The sequence below is a fragment of the Mobula hypostoma genome, chromosome 9 (genome assembly GCF_963921235.1).
Source record: "Mobula hypostoma chromosome 9, sMobHyp1.1, whole genome shotgun sequence".
NCBI classification, from domain to species: Eukaryota; Metazoa; Chordata; class Chondrichthyes; order Myliobatiformes; family Myliobatidae; genus Mobula; species Mobula hypostoma.
Genome location: NC_086105.1, coordinates 105,068,902 through 105,088,633, shown reverse-complemented (window position 1 = coordinate 105,088,633; position 19,732 = coordinate 105,068,902). Strand labels below are relative to the sequence as shown.

Sequence of the window (19,732 nt, the reverse complement as noted above, 5' to 3'; positions counted from 1 at the left end):
GGAGTGTAGTGAGACAAGAGGTAGTGAGGGAGCTGAGACAGACTTAGCATTAGCCAGGAAAGAATTTGTGCAGGCGCAGGAGCGAGACGAGGGGCTGATGGTTTTGGCAGAGACAGCTCTCTCTGACACAGAATTAACAAGGGAACCGGTAGGCTATTGTGTGGAGGAGGAAGTGCTAAGGAAGAAAGGGAAACCCAGTACAGTACCCGCAGATGAGGAATGGGGGGTGGTGCAAAAGAGTTTTGGGGATGAGATTTTTAACCTGGCCCACAAGGTACCCCTCGGTGGACATTTTGCGGTGCTGGAGGAAACAGTTGGTGGAATCATGAAAGAGGTTTACCGGCCGCACTGGAGGAAGGATGTTATTGATTATGGCCGACGCGAACTGAGACGGTCACAGGCTTTTAATATGCTAACAAACCTAGTCGGTGTTAGCGCAGAAATAAATGAAGCTAGGGTCCACCTGATAAGAGAAAAAAAACATTTGAAAAGATGAGCATGGTATAGACCAGATGGGAGAAGGCTATTGTTTTGACCAGCGCTGCTGATAAGGTCTCTCCCTTAATCCCCGAACAAAGCGACTCTTTAGGAGAAGTAATTAAACAACTCGTACACGTGTGTTTGATTGTCCCGAGGCGATGCAAAGAACTGGGACGTTGGGTGGTGTTTGTTACACTAGGCCAGCCTAGCGAGCAACAGCCCTAATGAGTAATTCAGTGACAAAAGGGCTGACGAACACAGAGGTGTGTATTGGCAATGTAATACGGCTGTCTGAAGCCAGCTTGATAGTGAACCTTGAAAAAAATGAGGTTGGCCACACGAAGGTCACTTACCTGGGAATTGTGGTGACACAGGGGCAGCTGGCAGCGATGCAAGCTAAAGTGCGGGCTATCTCTGACATCCCAACCCCGACAGACAAGAGGGCCCTCAGAAGGCTCTTGGAGATGGTGGGGTACTGTAGGAAGTTTTGCAATAACTCTGCGGTTACTACCCCTCCCCCACTACTAAGCCCTTGTGAGAGAAAACTAAGTCGGAATGGGATGACCCTTGTTATTGTGGTCCGGGATGAAACCCAATGAGAGGTTACATTGATCGCAATTCATCAGTGTTTTTGGCCACTATGAAGTTTGCTAAGTTGGAGCCTGGTCTAAGGGATTATTAATAACACATATAAAAGGAACAGAAAATGTGATGGCTGACTGTCTGTCAGGTGTTGACAACTTCAAATTCGCTGTATTAGCCAAATAGCTGATAAAGATGTATATTTGTGTGTATCAAATAATGTATTCATGTTTGTAATTTTTACTCCGGTAAAAATCCTTAAAGGGGGGAAGTATGACGAGAATACACATAGATTAAGATGTTAGCTGTCCTGTGCTGGCACCAGTGGGATCAGCAGTTGGTCTGCCACCTGTCTTCAGGAGAGAGAGATAAGGAAAACAATGGAGCAGCATTTGGAGATGTTAATGAAGGGACGGGAGAGTCTAACGGAAGGAGAGCTGTCAAGATCGGCTCCCCCTTTGAACCCTGAACTGTTTAAAGTGATGGACAGGCGATACCCCAGCAGGGGGATAAAAAGGGACAGGTTCGCTAAGGCAAGACACACACGACACCCCAAGGTAACGAGACCCTGGAAGCGGTGCGTCTCCCACAAGTCGGTGGGAAGTTTTTGCACGGCTGGTCGCGGGACAAGCCATAGACGCACAGGGTGGAAAGGCACGATCAGCGGGAACCTGGTGTGTGTCCATCCTTGCCTGGGTGCCGGGTTCACCGCAGAGAAACGATCGTATCTGGAAACGGAGGGGTCACAGTCGGTGACCTCAGATGACATCACAAAGGGCTCGCACGAAAGCTGACTGCGAAGGTCTGTGTGTGGAAGCCGTTTGAATATTCATTCGTTTTGCTCTCTCTTTCCTTCTCCCCACTGTCTGCGAACTGAACTGAACTAAATTGAACTGAACTTTGCGTCACTTGAAACTGGTCATTTATCCCTAGACAACGATAGAGCTTGATTGATCCTGTTATCTTAATTCTGTGTACATGTGTGTTTATCATTGCTGAACTGTTGCATTTATTATCCTTTTGATTAGAGTACTGTGTTGCTTGTTTCTTTAATAAAACTTTCTTAGTTCTAGTAATCCAGACTCCAACTGAGTGATCCATTTCTGCTGGTTTGGCAACCCAGTTACGGGGTACGTAACACCCTCAATCTAAATTTGAAATTCCATTATGCAGTGGTCATTCAAACAGTCCAAGTGTCAGAGTAGAATGAAAAGTGTGGTTACAGGATGTCATGAAGCTCAGTGAACTCCACCTTAAGAAACATGGCAAAGAATCTTCAACGGTTTTCGATTCGGAGTAAGAAGTCTGCGAGTGAACAGCTGATTTTTGGAGCCAAGGCAGTTTTTACCACTCGGGGTAAAGGAGAGGCAAGACTGCGCAGGCGCGTGACGTCAGCCAGTAGAGCGCAAACGGTTGAAAAAGAAGACCGCCATATGCAGCGGGCAGTGGAGTGTTAAGGCTTTGGCTCAACGGGCTTAGGCGGTAACGGGACAAGGCGAGGTAGGTTTACCAGTGTTATTTGCGGAAAGGAGGAAGTATGTGTGTGAGGCCAGTTTTCTGTGCTCAGTGTCAGATGTGGGAGGTTCTGGAGTCTCCCAGCCTCCCGGATGGCCATATCTGCACCCGGTGTGTCGAGCTGCAGCTCCTAAGGGACTGAGTTAGGGAACTGGAGATGCAGCTCGATGACCTTCGCCTGGCCAGGGAGTGAGGAGGTGATAGAAAGGAGTTATAGGCAGGTGGTCACACCAGGGCCACGGGAGACAGACAAGTGGGTCACAGTCAGGAAGGGGAAGGGGAAGAGTTAGGTACTAGAGAGCACCCTTGTGGCTGTACCCCTTGGCAATAAGTACTCCTGTTTGAGTACTGTTGAGGGGGGGCACAGCCTATCTGGGGGAAGTGACAGTGCCGTGCCTCTGGCATAGAGTCCGGCCCTGTGGCTCAGAAGGGTAGGGAAAGGAAGAGGAAGGCAGTAGTGATAGGGGACTCTATAGTTAGGGTGTCAGACAGGCAATTCTGTGGATGCAGGAAAGAAACTCGGATGGTAGTTTGCCTCCCAGGTGCCAGGGTCTGGGATGTTTCAGGTCGGGTCCAAGATATCCTGCAGTGCGAGGGAGAACAGCTGGAGGTCATGGTACATATTGGTACCAATGACATAGGTAGGAAAAGGGAAGAGATCCTGGAGAAAAAAAAAGAGTACGGGGGTTAGGAAAAAAGTTGAGAAGCAGGACTGCAAAGGTAGTAATCTCGGGATTACTGCCTGTGCCACGTGACAGTGAGAATAGGAATAGAATGAGGTTGAGGATAAATGCGTGGCTAAGGGATTGGAGCAGGGGGCAGGGATTCAGGTTTCCGGACCTCTTTTGGGGCAGGTGTGACCTGTACAAAAAGGACGGGTTGCACTTGAATCCCAGGGGGATTAATTTCCTGGTGGGGAGGTTTGCTAAGGCTACTGGGGAGAGTTTAAACGAGAATTGTTGGGGTTGGGAACCGAACTGAAGAGCTGGGGAAGAGGAGGTTGGCTCACAAATAGAGAAAGCTTGTAGACAGTGTGAGAAGGAGGATAGGCAGGTGATAGAGAAGGGACGTGCTCAGACCGAAGGTTTGAGATGTGTCTATTTTAACGCAAGGAGTGTTGTGATGAGCTCAGAGCATGGATCAGAGCTTAGAGCGTGGATCAGAACTTGGAGCTATGATGTGGTGGCTATTACAGAGACTTGGATGGCTCAGGGACAGGAATGGTTACTTCCAGTGCCAGGTTTTAGATATTTCAGAAAGGACAGGGAGGGAGGTAAAAGAGGTGAGGCTGTGGCACTGTTGATCAGAGATAGTGTCATGGCTGTAGAAAACGTGGAAGCCATGGAGGGATTGTCTACAGAGTCTCTGTGGGTGGAGGTTAGGAAGAGGAAGGGGTCAATAACTTTACTGGCTGTTTTTTATAGGCCGCCCAATAGTAACAGGGATATCGAGGAGCAGATAGGGAAACAGATCCTGGAAAGGTGTAATAATCACGAGTTGTCGTGATGGGAGATTTTAATTTCCCAAATATTGATTGGCATCTCCCTAGAACAAGCGGTTTAGATGGGGTGGAGTTTGTTAGGTGTGTTCAGGAAAGTTTCTTAACACAATATGTAGATAAGCCTACAAGAGGAGAGGCTGTACTTGATTTGATATTGGGAAATGAACCTGGTCAGGTGTCAGATCTCTCAGTGGGAGAGCATTTTGGAGATAGTGATCACAATTCTATCTCCTTTACAAAAGCATTGGAGAGAGATAGGAATAGTTCCAATGAGACGGGGAAGTTATGGTAGGGTACAGGAACTGTGGTATACAAAGGCTGTAATAAATCTAGTCAAGAAGGAAAGAAAAGCTTACAAAAGGTTCAGAGAGCTAGGTAATGTGAGAGATCTAGATGATTATAAGGCTAACAGGAAGGAGCTTAAGAAGGAAATTAGGAGAGCCAGAAGGGGCCATGAGAAGGCTTTTGCGGGCAGGATTAAGGAAAACCCCAAAGCATTCTACAAGTATGTGAAGAGCAAGAGGATAAGATGTGAAAGAATAGGACCTATCAAGTGTGACAGTGGGAAAGCGTGTATGGAACTGTAGGAAATAGCAGAGGTACTTAATGAATACTTTACTTCAGTATTCACTAAGGAAAAGGATCTTCGTGATTGTAGTGATGATTTGCAACAGACTGAAAAGCTTAAGCATGTAGATATTAAGAAAGAGGATGTGCTGGAGCTTTTGGAAAGCATCAAATTGGATAAGTCTCTGGGACCGGATGAGATGTACCCCAGGCTACTGTGGAAGGTGAGGGAGAAGATTGCTGAGCCTCTGGCAATGATCTTTGAATCATCAATGGGGACAGGAGACATTCCGGAGGATTGGAGGGTTGCGGAAGTTGTTCTTTTATTCAGGAAAGGAGATAGAGATAGCCCAGATTATTATAGACCAGTGAGTCTTACCTCAGTGGTTGGTAAGTTGATGGAGAAGATCCTGAGAGGCAGGATTTATGAACATTTGGAGAGGTATAATATGATTAGGAATAGTCAGCATGGTTTTGTCAAGGGCAGGTCGTGCCTTATGAGCCTGATTGAATTTTTTGAGGATGTGACTAAACACATTGATGAAGGAAGAGCAGTAGATGTGGTGTATATGGATTTCAGCAAGGCATTTGATAAGGCACCCCATGCAAGGCTTATTGAGAAATTAAGGAGGCATGAGATTCAAGGGGACATGGCTTTGTGGATCCAGAACTGGCTTGCCCACAGAAGGCAAAGAGTGGTTGTAGATGGATCATATTCTGCATGGAGGATGATCACCAGTGGTGTGCCTCTGGGATCTGTTCTGGGACCCTTACTCTTCAGGATTTTTATAAATGACCTGGATGAGGAAGTGGAGGGATGGGTTAGTAAGTTTGCTGATGACACAAAGGTGTCAGAGGTAACAGCAGGGCATTGATAGGATGCAAAACTGGGCTGAGAAGTGGCAGATGGAGTTCAACCCAGATAAGTGTGAAGTGGTTCATGTTGGTAGGTCAAATATGATGGCAGAACATATTATTAATGTTAAGACTCTTGGCAGTGTGGGGGATCAGAGAGGGATCTTGGGGTCCGAGTCCATAGGATGCTCAAAGCAGCTGCGCAGGTTGACTCTGTGGTTAAGAAGGCGTACAATGTATTGGCCTTCATCAATCATGGAATTGAATTTAGGAGCCGAGAGGTAATGTTGCAGCTATATAGGACCCTGGTCAGCCCCCACTTGGCGTACTATGCTCAGGTCCAGTCGCCTCACTACAGGGAGGATTTGGAAGCCATAGAAAGGGTGCAGAGGAGAATTACAAGGATGTTGCCTGTAATGGGGAGCATGCCTTATGAGAATAGGTTGAGTGAACTCGGCCTTTTCTCCTTGGAGCGACAGAGGATGAGAGGTGACCTGATTGAGGTGTATGAGATGATGAGAGGCATTGATCATATGGATAGTCAGGGGTTTTTTCCCAGGGCTGAAATGGTTGCCATAAGAGGACACAGGATTAAGGTGCTGGGAAGTAGGTACAGAGGAAATGTCAGGGGTAAGTTTTTTATTCAGAGAGTAGTGAGTGCATGGAATGGGCTGCCGGCAACAGTGGTGGAGGTGGATATGATAGGGTTTTTTTAAGAGTCTTTTGGATAGGTACATGGAGCTTAGTAAAATAGAGCGCTATAGGTAAGTCCAGTAATTTCTAAGGTAGGGACATGTTCGGCACAACTTTGTGGGCTGGAGGGCCTGTATTGTGCTGTAGGTTTTCTATGTTTCGATGTACAGATATTGCTCACCACAGATAGGGTATGGTGTCACTGAGGGCTCTATTGAAACTGTCTATTTGCCAATGGCACATCTGTGCTTCCTGGCCCAAAGCTACTCGCCTACTCTGCCTGGCCTGGAGAAGTAAATAGCTGCCAATAGCTTTACCACCGAGACACCATACAGCTGGAGGGACCAATCCCTGTTGTACCTAAAGCAGTGATGTCTGGTGAATGAATAACCTGCACAGAACTCGAAAACTAACCATTTCTAATCATGGAGTATCATTTTAACCATACACAAGTCCAACAAAACAGCATTGTATATTTCTAGTTGTATTAAAAGTGAATAACAAAAATCATACGCTGTACACAAAGCCTCCAATGACCTCCAAATCTGGTGGTGTGATGTGGCTACCCCAGTTTCTCAATGGGCACTCTTTGACCTGAATGACCCAACCTAATCCACAGAAAACATTTTTCTATATAGCTTGTGCAATAAGTACACGCACGGGGTAGTTGATTTCTGTGCAAGTACTCCAAACTCAATTAAAGCCTGTTGTTCTTAAAAGACTGCAATATATTTATGGCATAAAATAATCAAAACTTCACGATTAATACATCACGTTGCGTTCCCAATGAAATACAAACTGCTTAATTTCTTTGCGTCAAACATCAAATAGAGGAAGAAGTGATTTCAAAGTTACTGAAGTATTATGCTCCAATCTCTCAATGTGGAAGTATTCCAATACAAAAGTTGCCAGTCAATTTTATTGCAAATTCTATCAGGACTTTTCTGATTGCTCAGTGGATCAGAAAAATCTGCCAAATCCCAAACAGCATGTAAATTTTTTCCAGTCATTTTTGAAAAATTTATTTTTTCAGGACATTGGCCTCACTTGCTGATCCAGCATTTATTGCCCATCCCTAGTTGCCCTTGAGAAGTGATGATGAGTTGCCTTCTTGAACCAGTGCACAACAGATACAACGAATGCTCAGGAAACTTCCCAAGAAAATTTGCTCATACTTAATAAGTAAACCAGAATTCGCATAAAATAGGAGAGAATCAACAGAAAATCTATCCACATGTTCATGCAACATAGACAAAAAGAATAGGAAATTCATCCCCATAATATAAAAATAACTAAGTTCCCATCATGTTTCTGGCCCTCAATGATTTCAAAAAATTGAAATATACTTGCACAATCATTGCAGGAGTGAATATTTGCATCGGTGGAGATTGAGAAATGACACATTAAAAATCTGTGCTTCAAGTCTTTGCTTCTTATTCTTGGGTCTGCATCACTTTTGCATCAAGTTTTTCTTTATGAATTCCTATCTATACATTTGAGGAAAAACTCAAGCAATTTGTAACTACCTCCTCTCATCAGTAGTCAAACCCATTACCTCCTAGTTTTGTAATTCAGCTCCTGAGCCTCTAAGGATGGGTAACTCCTGTATTCCACTCTGCTTCCTCCATCCTACATTTCTGCATGCTTTGCTATTTAATCTCAAAATACAAAAATCAAATCCCTTCATAGAATTCATGAACTAAAGAACATCACCATGAGAAAAAAAAACAAATTAAATCTGTGCATCCTGGTTCAATAATTCCAAGATTTGGAATGGACCTTAGCTACCCCATTCCCCATGCTATATTCAAAGAGCTGAGAGATTGATCTTGTATATTAAAATCACTTCCTGGGACTGGCACAGAAGGCAATGGCAAACCACTTCTGTAGGAAAATTTGCTCAGAACTATCATGGTCAATGGAAAGATCATGTCCTCCCCCATCAAAAGAAACGAACGGGACTTTCACATCTACCTTCTCATCCTATTTTGCGTTTCTGTCAGACAATGCTTTCTGTTTTCTGACTGAGTGATCTGTTTTAACAGAGTTATAGAGGGATACAGCTTGGAGACTGGACCCTTGGCCCAACAAGGGTGCACTGCCATTGCTGTACATTTATATTAATCACATTTTTAAAAAATTCTTCCAACTTCCCTGTTGACTCCTCTCAAATTCAACACATTGATGTCAATTTCCAGTGGTCAATTATCCTACTGACTCACACATCTTTGGGGTGTGGCAGGAAAGCACAGGGAGAACATGGAAGTTCCAGGCAGGCTGCACCCGAGGGCAGGATTGAATTGATACTGTAATTAATATTATATATTAGATGAATAGACACACTGTCACACAGAGGAGTTAAATACAGAGCAACACACACAAAATGCTGGAACCTGGCAGGTCAGGCAGCATCTACGAAGAGGAATAAACAGTCATGGTTTCTGGCCAAGACTCCTCATCAGGACTTTTTTTTCCCTCTCCAGAGATTCTGCCTGACCTGCTGAATTCCACCAGCATTTTGTGTGCATTACCTCTGCAGAACCCCGTGATTTAGGAGTTAAATACAAATGCCTCTATGCACTGAAAAGTTACTCGATTTGAAATGCTGGGCTACTCAATGGCATCAAAAGCCCATTGTATCCCCGCTACTCAATTTAACTTAGTAAATAATTAAACTTTCCTTCAACACAAAAACAATGTTAAATTTATCAAGATCAATTTAAAGGGGCATGGCAAAGGAACAGGAGCATAGCTCCTATACAGAATGAGCACAGACCCACTGGACTGAATAGTGTCTTTCTCCACTGTATGAATGCAAAGCATTACCCTGCCACAGAAGTCTTATGGAGTAAGAACTATGCAAACACCTCTTGGGAGGTTTCCACAACCCTTTAACCATTTGAGTTAGGGGTGATTTTCATACCCAAACTTGGCATCAATTCATCACAACTTTATTTTGTTTATTCATGTCCTGTTCTTTCTTATCCTCTTCAGACTTATTGCTATTCTACAACATAGGCGCTGCTTATTTCCCTAACCCAGCTTTGGAATGGCTTAAAAAAAATAATGCTTTATAAATGCCAGTGCAATTGCACTTTCAGGGAAATGCCACAGAGTTTTAAAAGAATCTAAAATTGTGAGACTTAGTCTTTGTGAATAAAGAATTTAAAACAGTCTATTAGTAATATAAATCCCATCCCTCACTCCACTTACAAGGAACTAAAAGATGGCTTACCTCCAAGGTCATGCCTTTGACTAAGCAGAGCTGTCTCACAGCCTCCGCCACTCTAGCTGCACTTGTATATTCCACAGTTTTCCCTTCCTCGCTTTCTCTTTCAAATATCAAAGTGTTGCGGTGGAATGTCTTCAGATCCACTGTTTATTAAAGAAACAAACACACTAGTTTACAGAATACCAAAAATGACTTCATAGCTCACAGATCAGAGACAAATTCTACGTTTCCATTGAAGCACCTACACTTTACACTAACCCGCGCAACCGAAATCACGACAGTTTAGCAATGCTATGACCACTTTGTCACTTCGCACTAAAATGAACTTTATTGTGTTTTAATTCTGTTCCTTCTCAGAAAGACTGTGTATAATTTTCTTGCTTAATTTATGCATTTCTGGTGAGTATTGTTTAATAATGTGCCTATGATGCTGCTACAAGTAAGTTTTTACCATCATGCCCTCTCGGCCCTGCAACATAGCCTTAGCAACTGCCCAAAAGCCCTGGGAGACCACCACTACTGCTGGACCAGGTGCTGAAGGCAGTGACAGACAGGATCTCATTGGCCATTAACAACAGTAGGCACTTCCACCATCCCAGAAAGCCCATAAGCCTTTGTCAAAGCCGGAGACCAACCACACCCTCAACCCAGATCACCAGCAGGCCTGCACACCACAGCGTCTGACTAGCAACTGAAAGTGGATCTTCACAAGCAGCTAAAGTTTCTTGGCTTCATCGCTTCATCATCCTTAAGGCCTGACATGGTATTGCCAGAAGCGTCAAAGGTGGAGGTCACAGTAGAACTGACAGTTCCTTAGGAAGACCAGATCGACATGGCATCACAAAGCCAAATAACAGGAGAGAGTACAGCAGTGCCAGAGACAGGGGTGGAGCGCATGATGCAAGACTGTAGGGGTGGGGTGTAGAGGTTTTGCTGGCTGCTCGCTGTGCAGAACCCACCCTTGGCATTATGGGGGCTGCGAAGAGAAGGGCCTTCAGGACCGTCACAGAGGCTGCTGAGCGAGCCTTCAGATGGCTCTGGATCAGGAGGTGTGACCTGTGGACCAATGCTGCTGGGACACAAGCCAGGCCCTGGCTGGGTCACCTGGGCAACAGTGTCTGATATTGAAAGACCCGAAAATTGATGACCCCAGATTATATCACTGATAACATGTCCAGCACATCCTAAGATGTATCTCAGCATCATCTTCATTGCAGCTATACAGACAAGTATTTGTGCGTATTGCAATAAACTTGATTTGAGGCTTCACGAGTTGATAGATGGTGAGTGGTGTTAAATAAAGATTTGCAAAAAATATGCTTGAAAACTAATGCATTTGTTGAGAAAATATCCACTGGACTCATTCATAATCAAAAGAAGAGCATGATCATTTTAATTCAAAAAGAGTAGTCTGAACCATCAAACATATGTCTGTTATGAAGGAACTAATTGATCTATTTGCTTTTAAGTTGTGTTGTGCCTTTTTTCTAAAATTAAACCAGTACCTTCCATTCTTCGTTCTACATACCTTTTTTTTTAAAAAAAACAAGTTGCTCAAGTAAAGTTTGGGGATTCAACACAATCTGTTGGTATTAATGGTACCCATTTGGCTTGGGGCACACAAGCCAGAGTAACTCAGCTAAGGCTAGTAGAGGATACAGTTCCTCTCTGAACAAAATGTGTTAAATATTGTTTCAGCATTGGTGTTTTTTGTCTCACCTCTGAACGTGGATGTTACTTCTTCTTTCTTCAAAAGTTTCAATGTTGTGAAGACCTCTGTCTTTGCACCCTTCCCTTCTTTGGAGAAAAATCGAAAGACATTTGACTCACTACAGGTGGTTACATGTACGATGCCATCTTTGTAGCTCTGCACACATTCCAGCTGGGAATCCAGGATCTGCTGGTGAGACTGAATGAGAACAATGAAACAGATGCATCATCCTTTCCATGTTTTTCATATGCCAGCGCCCTTGCTTTCAGAATAGTCATTTCTCCTTTAAACACTATATAACAAGCTGATTTAAGATGCCAACAAAGACACATTTAGTGATCACTTTATTAGGTACTCCTGCTTGTTAATGCAAATATCTAACCAGCCAATCATGCAGCAGTAGCTCAATGCATAAAAGCATGCATACATGGTCAAGAGGTTCAGTGACCAAACATCAAAATGGGGCAGAGATGTGATCCAAGAGACTTTGATAGCTGGTGCCAGACAGGGTGGTTTGAGTATCTCAGTGCTGATCTCCTGAGACTTTGAAACATAACAGTATCCAGAGGTTACAGAGAATTTCCCAAAAATCAAAAAACATCCAGTGATTGGCAGTTCTGTTGGAAAAAATGCCTTTTTAATGAGAGAGATCAGAGAGGAATGGCCAGACTGGTTCAAGCTGACAGGAAGGCAACAGTAACTCAAATAATCATGAATTGCAACAGTGGTGTGCAGAAGAGCATCTCTGAATGCACAGCAAGCCACAGCATAAATTGATAAATTATATTATTTCAGTTAAGTTTTTCTCTGCATCCTGAGATCTGCTTCAGAACTATATATAAAGTATGTGTTATATTTATTCATTATTTGTCAGCAATTTATTAGTGCACTTTTGGAAAAATATGGTGGTCTAGAACATCTTCAGCACATGTTGACAATCATTGTGTCTAATGGCCTCCAAGGGAAAATTGGTAATGTATGAAGATTTTTTCTCTTTCTTAATTTCCATCCTGGTAGGGATATTGAAGGAAATTAGCTAAAGTGAGGCTGTGAAGCACACCAGTATGTATATGGTAGAAATGCACAATGCACTGGAGAAGCTCAGCAGATCAAGCAACATTTCTGGAGGGAAATGGACTGTCAACATTTCAGGTTGAGACCCTTCATTGGGACTGATAGAGGGAAGATAGCATAAGAAGGTAAAGAGAAGGGGTGGAGAAAGACACAATAGAAATTGACTGGATAGGGTTGAGGGTTGATGGCTGGTGGTAATTAATTCTGGGTGGAGTCATGGACGGCAGAAATCAGTGTTTATGATTGGGTATTGAAAATTGCCAAGTCAGGATATTGATGAATGGGGTGGATAATGATCAGATAGAATTGATAGCTCATGATGTTGTGATCTTGAGATTGGGATTGGAGGGATGGTAGTGGACCTGAAGGATGGCCAGGTTATTAAGTCATTTAAAGAGAGCTTACTTTCTTAAGTCTGGCATCCAACATACCTAGGGAGTTCCCCTTCCAAGACTTGTAGAAACATACTGCACTGGCATGCTGAAAGTTTTCCTCTGAATGAGCTACTCCCACAATGCTGGATGGAACAACAAAAGTTGTGGGTCTTCTATGCATTCACAGCAAACATAAATTAATCTTGGGCAAAAATCTCAGAATTCACAAGCCCAATTTCCAAAACAATTTCAGTGACAAAAACACAGCACCAACAACTCCCACACAAAGGATTTCGTTCTGCAGGAATTTTATCCATATATAGTAGATGACAATAAATCTCAAGCTTACTGTAGAATGTGGTAGAACAACTGACTGCAGTGAAGTGACAGCCATTCCACGTGGGGAACAGTGGTTCAGGTCTTTAGACTTCACAAGAAGAGAACCCTGCACCTTGTATGTAGATGGACACTTGCCCGAAATATCGACCTGTGTAAAACATTAACGGCAGAATAATTTATTAACTGAAATGAACGTTATATTTTGTAGATTGATGTTTAACATAACTAAAGAGTGCCATCATTTTATTCATTATGCACCCCCCCCAAAATTTGAAAACTTAGACCAGCTTCATGGTCTTATCTAGAACCCACTCATTGAACCTGTTCAGCTCTCAAAACCTCACAGACCCATCCATCAACCAAACCTTCAATCTTATCTCTTATTTATTTCCTTTTCTAGCTCAACATTGGTTTAGCATCAATGAAACAACAGTAAATATACTTCTTGTAAAAGCACAAGGTATTGCTGTTTCTCTATTGACTCAGTCACTATACTGTATATGTAACTACTACACATTTAGCTCTCACAGGAGCCAACACTTCCCTATTCCAAACCCCCCATAAATTTAAGAATTAAGGATCAACTTAGATAATGTTTTTCACATTCTCTGGAAACCCTAAAGCACTTGTAAACCGATTAAGGTGGTTGAGAGATAAATGCTAACCAGGGCCTCACAGATAACTCCCAAGTTCTTTTTGTTTAAAGCAATGACATTTTTGTTTGAGACAGATTTTTATTTCTTATACTTAACAGTCCAGCACATTTTTAGTCCATAAAACCATCAAGAATCCGAGTCAGAATCAGGTTTAATATCACCAGCACATGTCATGAAATGTATTAACTTAGTGGCAGTAGTACTAAGCAATACATGATAATATAGAAAAATTAATAAGTAAATCAATTACAGTAAGCATGCTTATGTATTATACATGGTTAAATTAAAAGAAGTGAAAAAACAGAAATAATTATTTAAAAAAAAGGTGAGGTAATGTTCATTGATTCAACGTCCATTTAGGAATCAGATGACAGAGGGGAAGAACTTATTAAACACTGCTTCTCTGTACCCAATGACTTGGCAACAGCCATATGAGGCAATGAATCCCACAGATTTACCATCCTCTGGCTAAAGAAATTCCTATTCATCACTGTTCCACAAGGACATCCTTCTATTCTGAGGTTCTGCCCTCTGATCCTAGGTTCTCCCTCTATTAGAAACATCATGCTCCACATCCTTTCTAGATCTTTCAATATTCAGTAGGTTTCAATGCTATCCTCCCCCTCCCTATCCTTCTAAGCTCCAGAGCCAAACACTCCTCATACTTCATTCCTTAAATAATTCCCATAAACCTCCTCTGGACCGTCTCCTATAGTAACACGTCCTGTGGATATGGGATCCCAAACTGCTCACGATACTCCAAATGTGGTTTGATCAATGCCTTATAAAGCCTTGGCATTACATCTTCGCTTACATATTCTAGTGTTCTCAAAAAGAATGCTAACATTGCATTTACCTTCCCAATTACCAACTCAGTCCTGCATCTGTGAATCACGTATTTTACTACTCCAGTTACCCTCCTGACTCTGTTACTAACTGCACCATTATCACTCTCAAGTCATCTTGCTGTATTTACAAGTCAAATGGCAAAACAGGAATGCAACACAAATAACTTATTTATTGAAGGATATGGTCACTGGTATGGAATCTTTCAAGTCCTTATTATTTTCCACAGTTAGTTCAATCAGATACAACTTCTCTTTCATTACTTTGAATTTTAATGTGCCTTCCAGTCTAAATATCAGATCTTAAGATGATTACTATTAATATGAAACTTATTACCTCCTCGACTGTTTCCTTTTTATTCGCTGTGTATGAATCTTGGAAAACACTGAGGATGCCTCGTTTAATGTTCAATGACCAGGTTTCTTCACCTTCTACAGGACAGATCTCAGGAATTATTCCATCTTGGAAAGAAAAATGAAGTGGATATTTCTCAAGGGCAGCTCTGCAAAATAAAAAGGTAATAATGCAAAGCTACTATGAATAGTCTTGTTGACTTGTACGTCTGATTCTATACGCAATTCCTGAAAAACACACAGACTGCTCTTCTGTTATTCAGGGGTTATATTATTGCTAGTTTACTTTCTGTCATGATGGGATGAGTTGTATCCTAGTCAACCAGAAATGTGTATTTGGTATCTTGTTCTCGACAGTGTAAGGCGTTATCAATCACCACTGGGATTTAGCCTTTACAATGAAAGAGCATCAATTGGCTCATATGATCCAAATTTCCAATAAGACAATTATTACATGTTGAATTTGGGTGAAAACACAGCTGCTGATGTTTGCAGTATATCAGGCTACCGCAAGAAAGTGCACGACAATTCAGCATCTATGAGGAATGACCAATTCAACTGTAATGGCAAATCCAAAACAATTGATGCTAGCCTACAACCACTATGGAGCTGTTATACTTGCATGATGCACCCCCTTCTCCAATGATTGTTCCAAAAGTTGAATCCTTTATTTGATCCTTTCTTAGCAATTAGCAAACATACAATCTTGGAGCAATGAAACTTAAGCCTACCCAAGTGTAAATTAAGCACTATTCAGTGTTACCTGAGCAGTCAGTTAAAGATACGACCTCCGCTGGTCCCAAGCTACAAACTGCCATGAAGTAAGAATATGTAACTTTCTATAACAATGGATGGTTATCTAAAATAACACGTCAATAAATAACCTTCGATTCCATTTTCACTGTTTTTATGGATAAATACATAGCTTATTCCCTCTGCTTTTACCACATCGCCATTCTTGAGACTACTTACCATAGTAAATGTAATAAATGCACCAAACAATACAAAGCAGATAGAGAACAGAAACCTGGCTCCAACGTAAATCATTTAGACACTGATAAAATGTATCCAGCTTTACACTCTGGTGATGATGGTGTAAACTTGGTATAACAGCTGTGCTGCTCCTCAGCTTCATCATGTCACGGGAGATATCCTCTTCCATCTGCTCAATCATAAGGCGAATTTGTGAAAAAAAGTGCATACCAACTGGAATGACATAATCTCACTAACAGCACAAACCCATTCCAATCAAGACCCCGTACAAGAGACAGCAACTCCCAGTGAGATGCACTGCCCCGGCACTTTCTCACCTCAGATATTAAAGAAATCACACTCAAATTCATACTTCTAGCTCGATTCTTGAACTCCTGGTTATTATGGCAACCATGATGATTTTCCAAGAATACTGCTTTCATATTTCACTCCCAGCATGTCACCATCACCAAAGAAAAACCTTTCTTTCCATTTCCCAAGAAAATGCTGAATAGTCATTTTAACAAATGCTGTACAATATCTGGTCCATCTTACCATACATTTGCTTACTAGTTTGATTTTCTGCCAAAACACATGTCCATTAGGAACTTGTATGATAGGGGATTTGTGAAATTAATTGGTGGTGGGGAGAGTACGGTACAACACTTTACAGTACCAGCGACCCGGGATCAATGCCCGCCACTGTCTGTAAGGAGTCTGCACGTTCTCTCTGTGACCACGTGGGTTTCCTGTAGGTGCTCCGGTTTCCTCCCACAGTCCAAAGATATACCAGTTGGCAGGGTAATTTGTCAATGTAAATCGTCCCGTGATTAGGCTAGGGTTAAATTGGGGGATTGCTAGAAGACATGGCTCACAAAGCCGGAAGGGCCTATTCTATTATGAGCTGCATCTCAACAGAAATAAATCGTCCTTCCACGTGACGGTATAGAATAAATCCCATCAAAATGCTGTATTTTCAATCATTGCAATTGGAAGTAAAAACAAAATTTGCTAGAGATACTCAGCAGATCAGGCAGAATCCACAGGAAGAGAAGTAGGGTTATTGTTTCAGAACAATAAAGGCTCAGTGACCTCACACACTGAGTATTTTCAGCAGCATCTGCTCTTATTTCAGATTTCAAGATTTTTTTCCCCTCCACCTAATATTAATTAAATCTATAACAATGGAAGGTTATCGAATATAACACGTAGATAAAATAACCTTGGATTCCGTTTTCACTGTTTTTGATGATTGCTGGAATTGAGCAACTCTGGGGACCTTACAAGGCAACACTGCCACTGGAAAAGAGGCCACAGCAGGCAATATTCAAGAAAAGACATTGTAAGGCACGAAATACTGCTATTGATCCATATATCAACTTTCCACATCAACTTGAAAACTGTAAACAAGCACAACCTGCTAAATATTATTACCTTACTGATTCAACAATTCCAGTTTAAGATGTGAGCTTCTAGTGCTTCATGCGAGACTGATTGACAAGTCTATTTACATTGTTCTTGATTTGCTTCTCAGCGGAAGAGACAAGTTTCCGACTCACTATCATGATGATTCATAGCATCATTCAAAGGCAGTGAACTTTGTGATGCTAGAGCCGGTATCTTATGCTCCACTACCAGAAAGGCAAGAAGGATGTAGAAGCTTTAGAAATGATGCAGAGGAGGTATAGAAAGATGCTGCCTGGATTAACTGCTTTGACAGACTTAAGGCTGTTTTCTCTGGAGTGGCAGAGTCTGAGCAGAGACATTATAGAAATTTATAAAATCATAAGAGCCACTGATTAGGTAATGAGTCAATTTTTTTCCCCCAGGGTAGAAAGGCCAAGTACCAAAGGTCATGCATTTAAGGTGAGAAGGGGAAAGATTAAAAGAGATGTGTGGGTATTTTAAAAAAAAACACATAAAGTGGTAGGTGCCTCCAACAGGCTACAGGCGTAGTGCTGAAAGCAGGTGCAATAGGGGGCATTTTAGGGGGCAGTTAAACAGATACATGGATATTCAGGGACGGAGGGATATGGACCATGTACAAGCTGAAGAGATTTACTTTGATTTTGTTTTCGGCACGGACACTGTGGGCCAACGTGACCTGTACTGTTCCACATTCTTTCAGTCAAAACGTCATATTGATAAGAAATAGTAATACCTCTGAAGCCACTGTCACGAATCCAATCGATCACATCATAGGTGAATAGCTTTAACCAACCTGCAACAGCTCTTCTGTTCCCCACCTGCAACAGTACCTCTCACCAATGAGAAAGTTATCTATTGGCAGCTTTAAACTCTTATGGCCACATTTGCAGAAGAGTCAATTTCAACTAGTAAAGAATTATATCATCACTGTTTTTTTTCTTTCCCCCCACCCAATTTCTACTTGGGCCAAGGAGGGTAACTTTGGTAGCCACACATTAACTTCTTCAAATGACTGCCACAGAAATTAGGTATAATGACACCATTTACAGTCAAAGTAAAAGGCTTATGGGAATCACCCAGATTAGAATGTTGCTCTCCGTTGGGCTACTAGTCATAGTCATACTTTATTGATCCCGAGGGAAACTGGTTTTTGTTACAGTTGCACCATAAATAATTAAATAGCAATATGTAAATTATGCCAGGAAATAAGTCCAGGACCAGCCTATTGGCTCAGGGTGTCTGACCCTCCAAGGGAGGAGTTGTAAAGTTTGATGGCCACAGGCAGGAATGACTTCCTTTAATGCTCAGTGTTGCATCTCGATGAAATGAGGTCCTGGCTGAATGTACTCCTGTGCCCAACCAGTCCATTATGTAGTGAATGGGAGACATTGTCCAAGATGGCATGCAACTTGGACAGCATCCTCTTTTCAGACACCACCGTCAGAGAGTCCAGTTCCACCCCACAACATCAGTGGCCTTATGAATGAGTTTGTTGATTCTGTTGGTGTCTGCTACCCTCAGCCTGCTGCCCCAGCACACAACAGCAAACGTGATCGCACTGGCCACCACAGACTTATAGAACATCCTCAGCATCGTCCGACAGATGTTAAAGGACCTCAGTCTCCTCAGGAAACAGAGACAGCTCTGACCCTTCTTGTAGACAGCCTCAGTGTTCTTTGACCAGTCTAGTCTATCGTCAATTCGTATCCCCAGGTATTTGTAATCCTCCACCATGTCTACACTGACCCCCTGGATGAAAACAGGGGTCACCGGTGCCTTAGCCCTCCTCAGGTCTACCACCAGCTCCTTAGTCCTTTTCACATTAAGCTGCAGATAATTCTGCTCACACCATGTGACAAAGTTTCCTACAGTAGCCCTGTACTCGACCTCATCTCCCTTGCTGATGCATCCAACTATGGCAGAGTCATCCGAAAACTTCTGAAGATGTCAAGACTCTGTACAGTAGTTGAAGTCCGAGGTGTAAATGGTGAAGAGGAAGGGAGACAAGACGGTCCCCTGTGGAGCCCCAGTGCTGCGATCACTCTGTCGGACACACAGTGTTGCAAGCACACGTACTGTGGTCTGCCAGTCAGGTAATCAAGAATCCATGACACCAGGAAAGCATCCACCTGCATCGCTGTCAGCTTCTCCCCCAGCAGAGCAGGGCGGATGGTGTTGAACGCACTGGAGAAGTCAAAAAACATGACCCTCACAGTGCTCGCTGGCTTGTCCAGGTGGGCGTAGACACGGTTCAGCAGGTAGACGATGGCATCCTCAACTCCTAGTCGGGGCTGGTAGGCAAACTGGAGGGGATCTAAGTGTGGCCTAATCATAGGCCGCAGCAGCTCCAGAACAAGTCTCTCCAGGGTCTTCATGATGTGGGAGGTCAATGCCACCAATCTGTAGTCATTGAGGCCGCTGGGGCGCGGAGTCTTCGGCACAGTGACGAGGCAGGACGTCTCCCACAGCACTGGAACCCTTTGGAGACTCAGGCTCAGGTTGAAGACATGGCGAAGTACCCCACATAGCTGAGGGGCACAGGCTTTGAGCACCC

At 42.8% G+C, this 19,732-nt stretch overlaps 1 protein-coding gene across 1 annotated transcript in view; it reads right to left on the bottom strand.

Moving 5' to 3' along the window:
* The window catches only part of LOC134352270 (apolipophorins-like), a 124,665-nt gene that overhangs the window by 55,248 nt on the left and 49,685 nt on the right, over nucleotides 1-19,732 (bottom strand). Inside the window, exons 5-8 of the mRNA XM_063059560.1 lie at nucleotides 14,762-14,927; nucleotides 12,934-13,071; nucleotides 11,145-11,334; nucleotides 9,429-9,568 (exon numbers count right to left, since the gene is read on the bottom strand). Of these exons, the coding sequence (XP_062915630.1) occupies nucleotides 9,429-9,568; nucleotides 11,145-11,334; nucleotides 12,934-13,071; nucleotides 14,762-14,927 (634 nt within the window). The remainder of the gene's footprint in view (nucleotides 1-9,428; nucleotides 9,569-11,144; nucleotides 11,335-12,933; nucleotides 13,072-14,761; nucleotides 14,928-19,732) is intronic.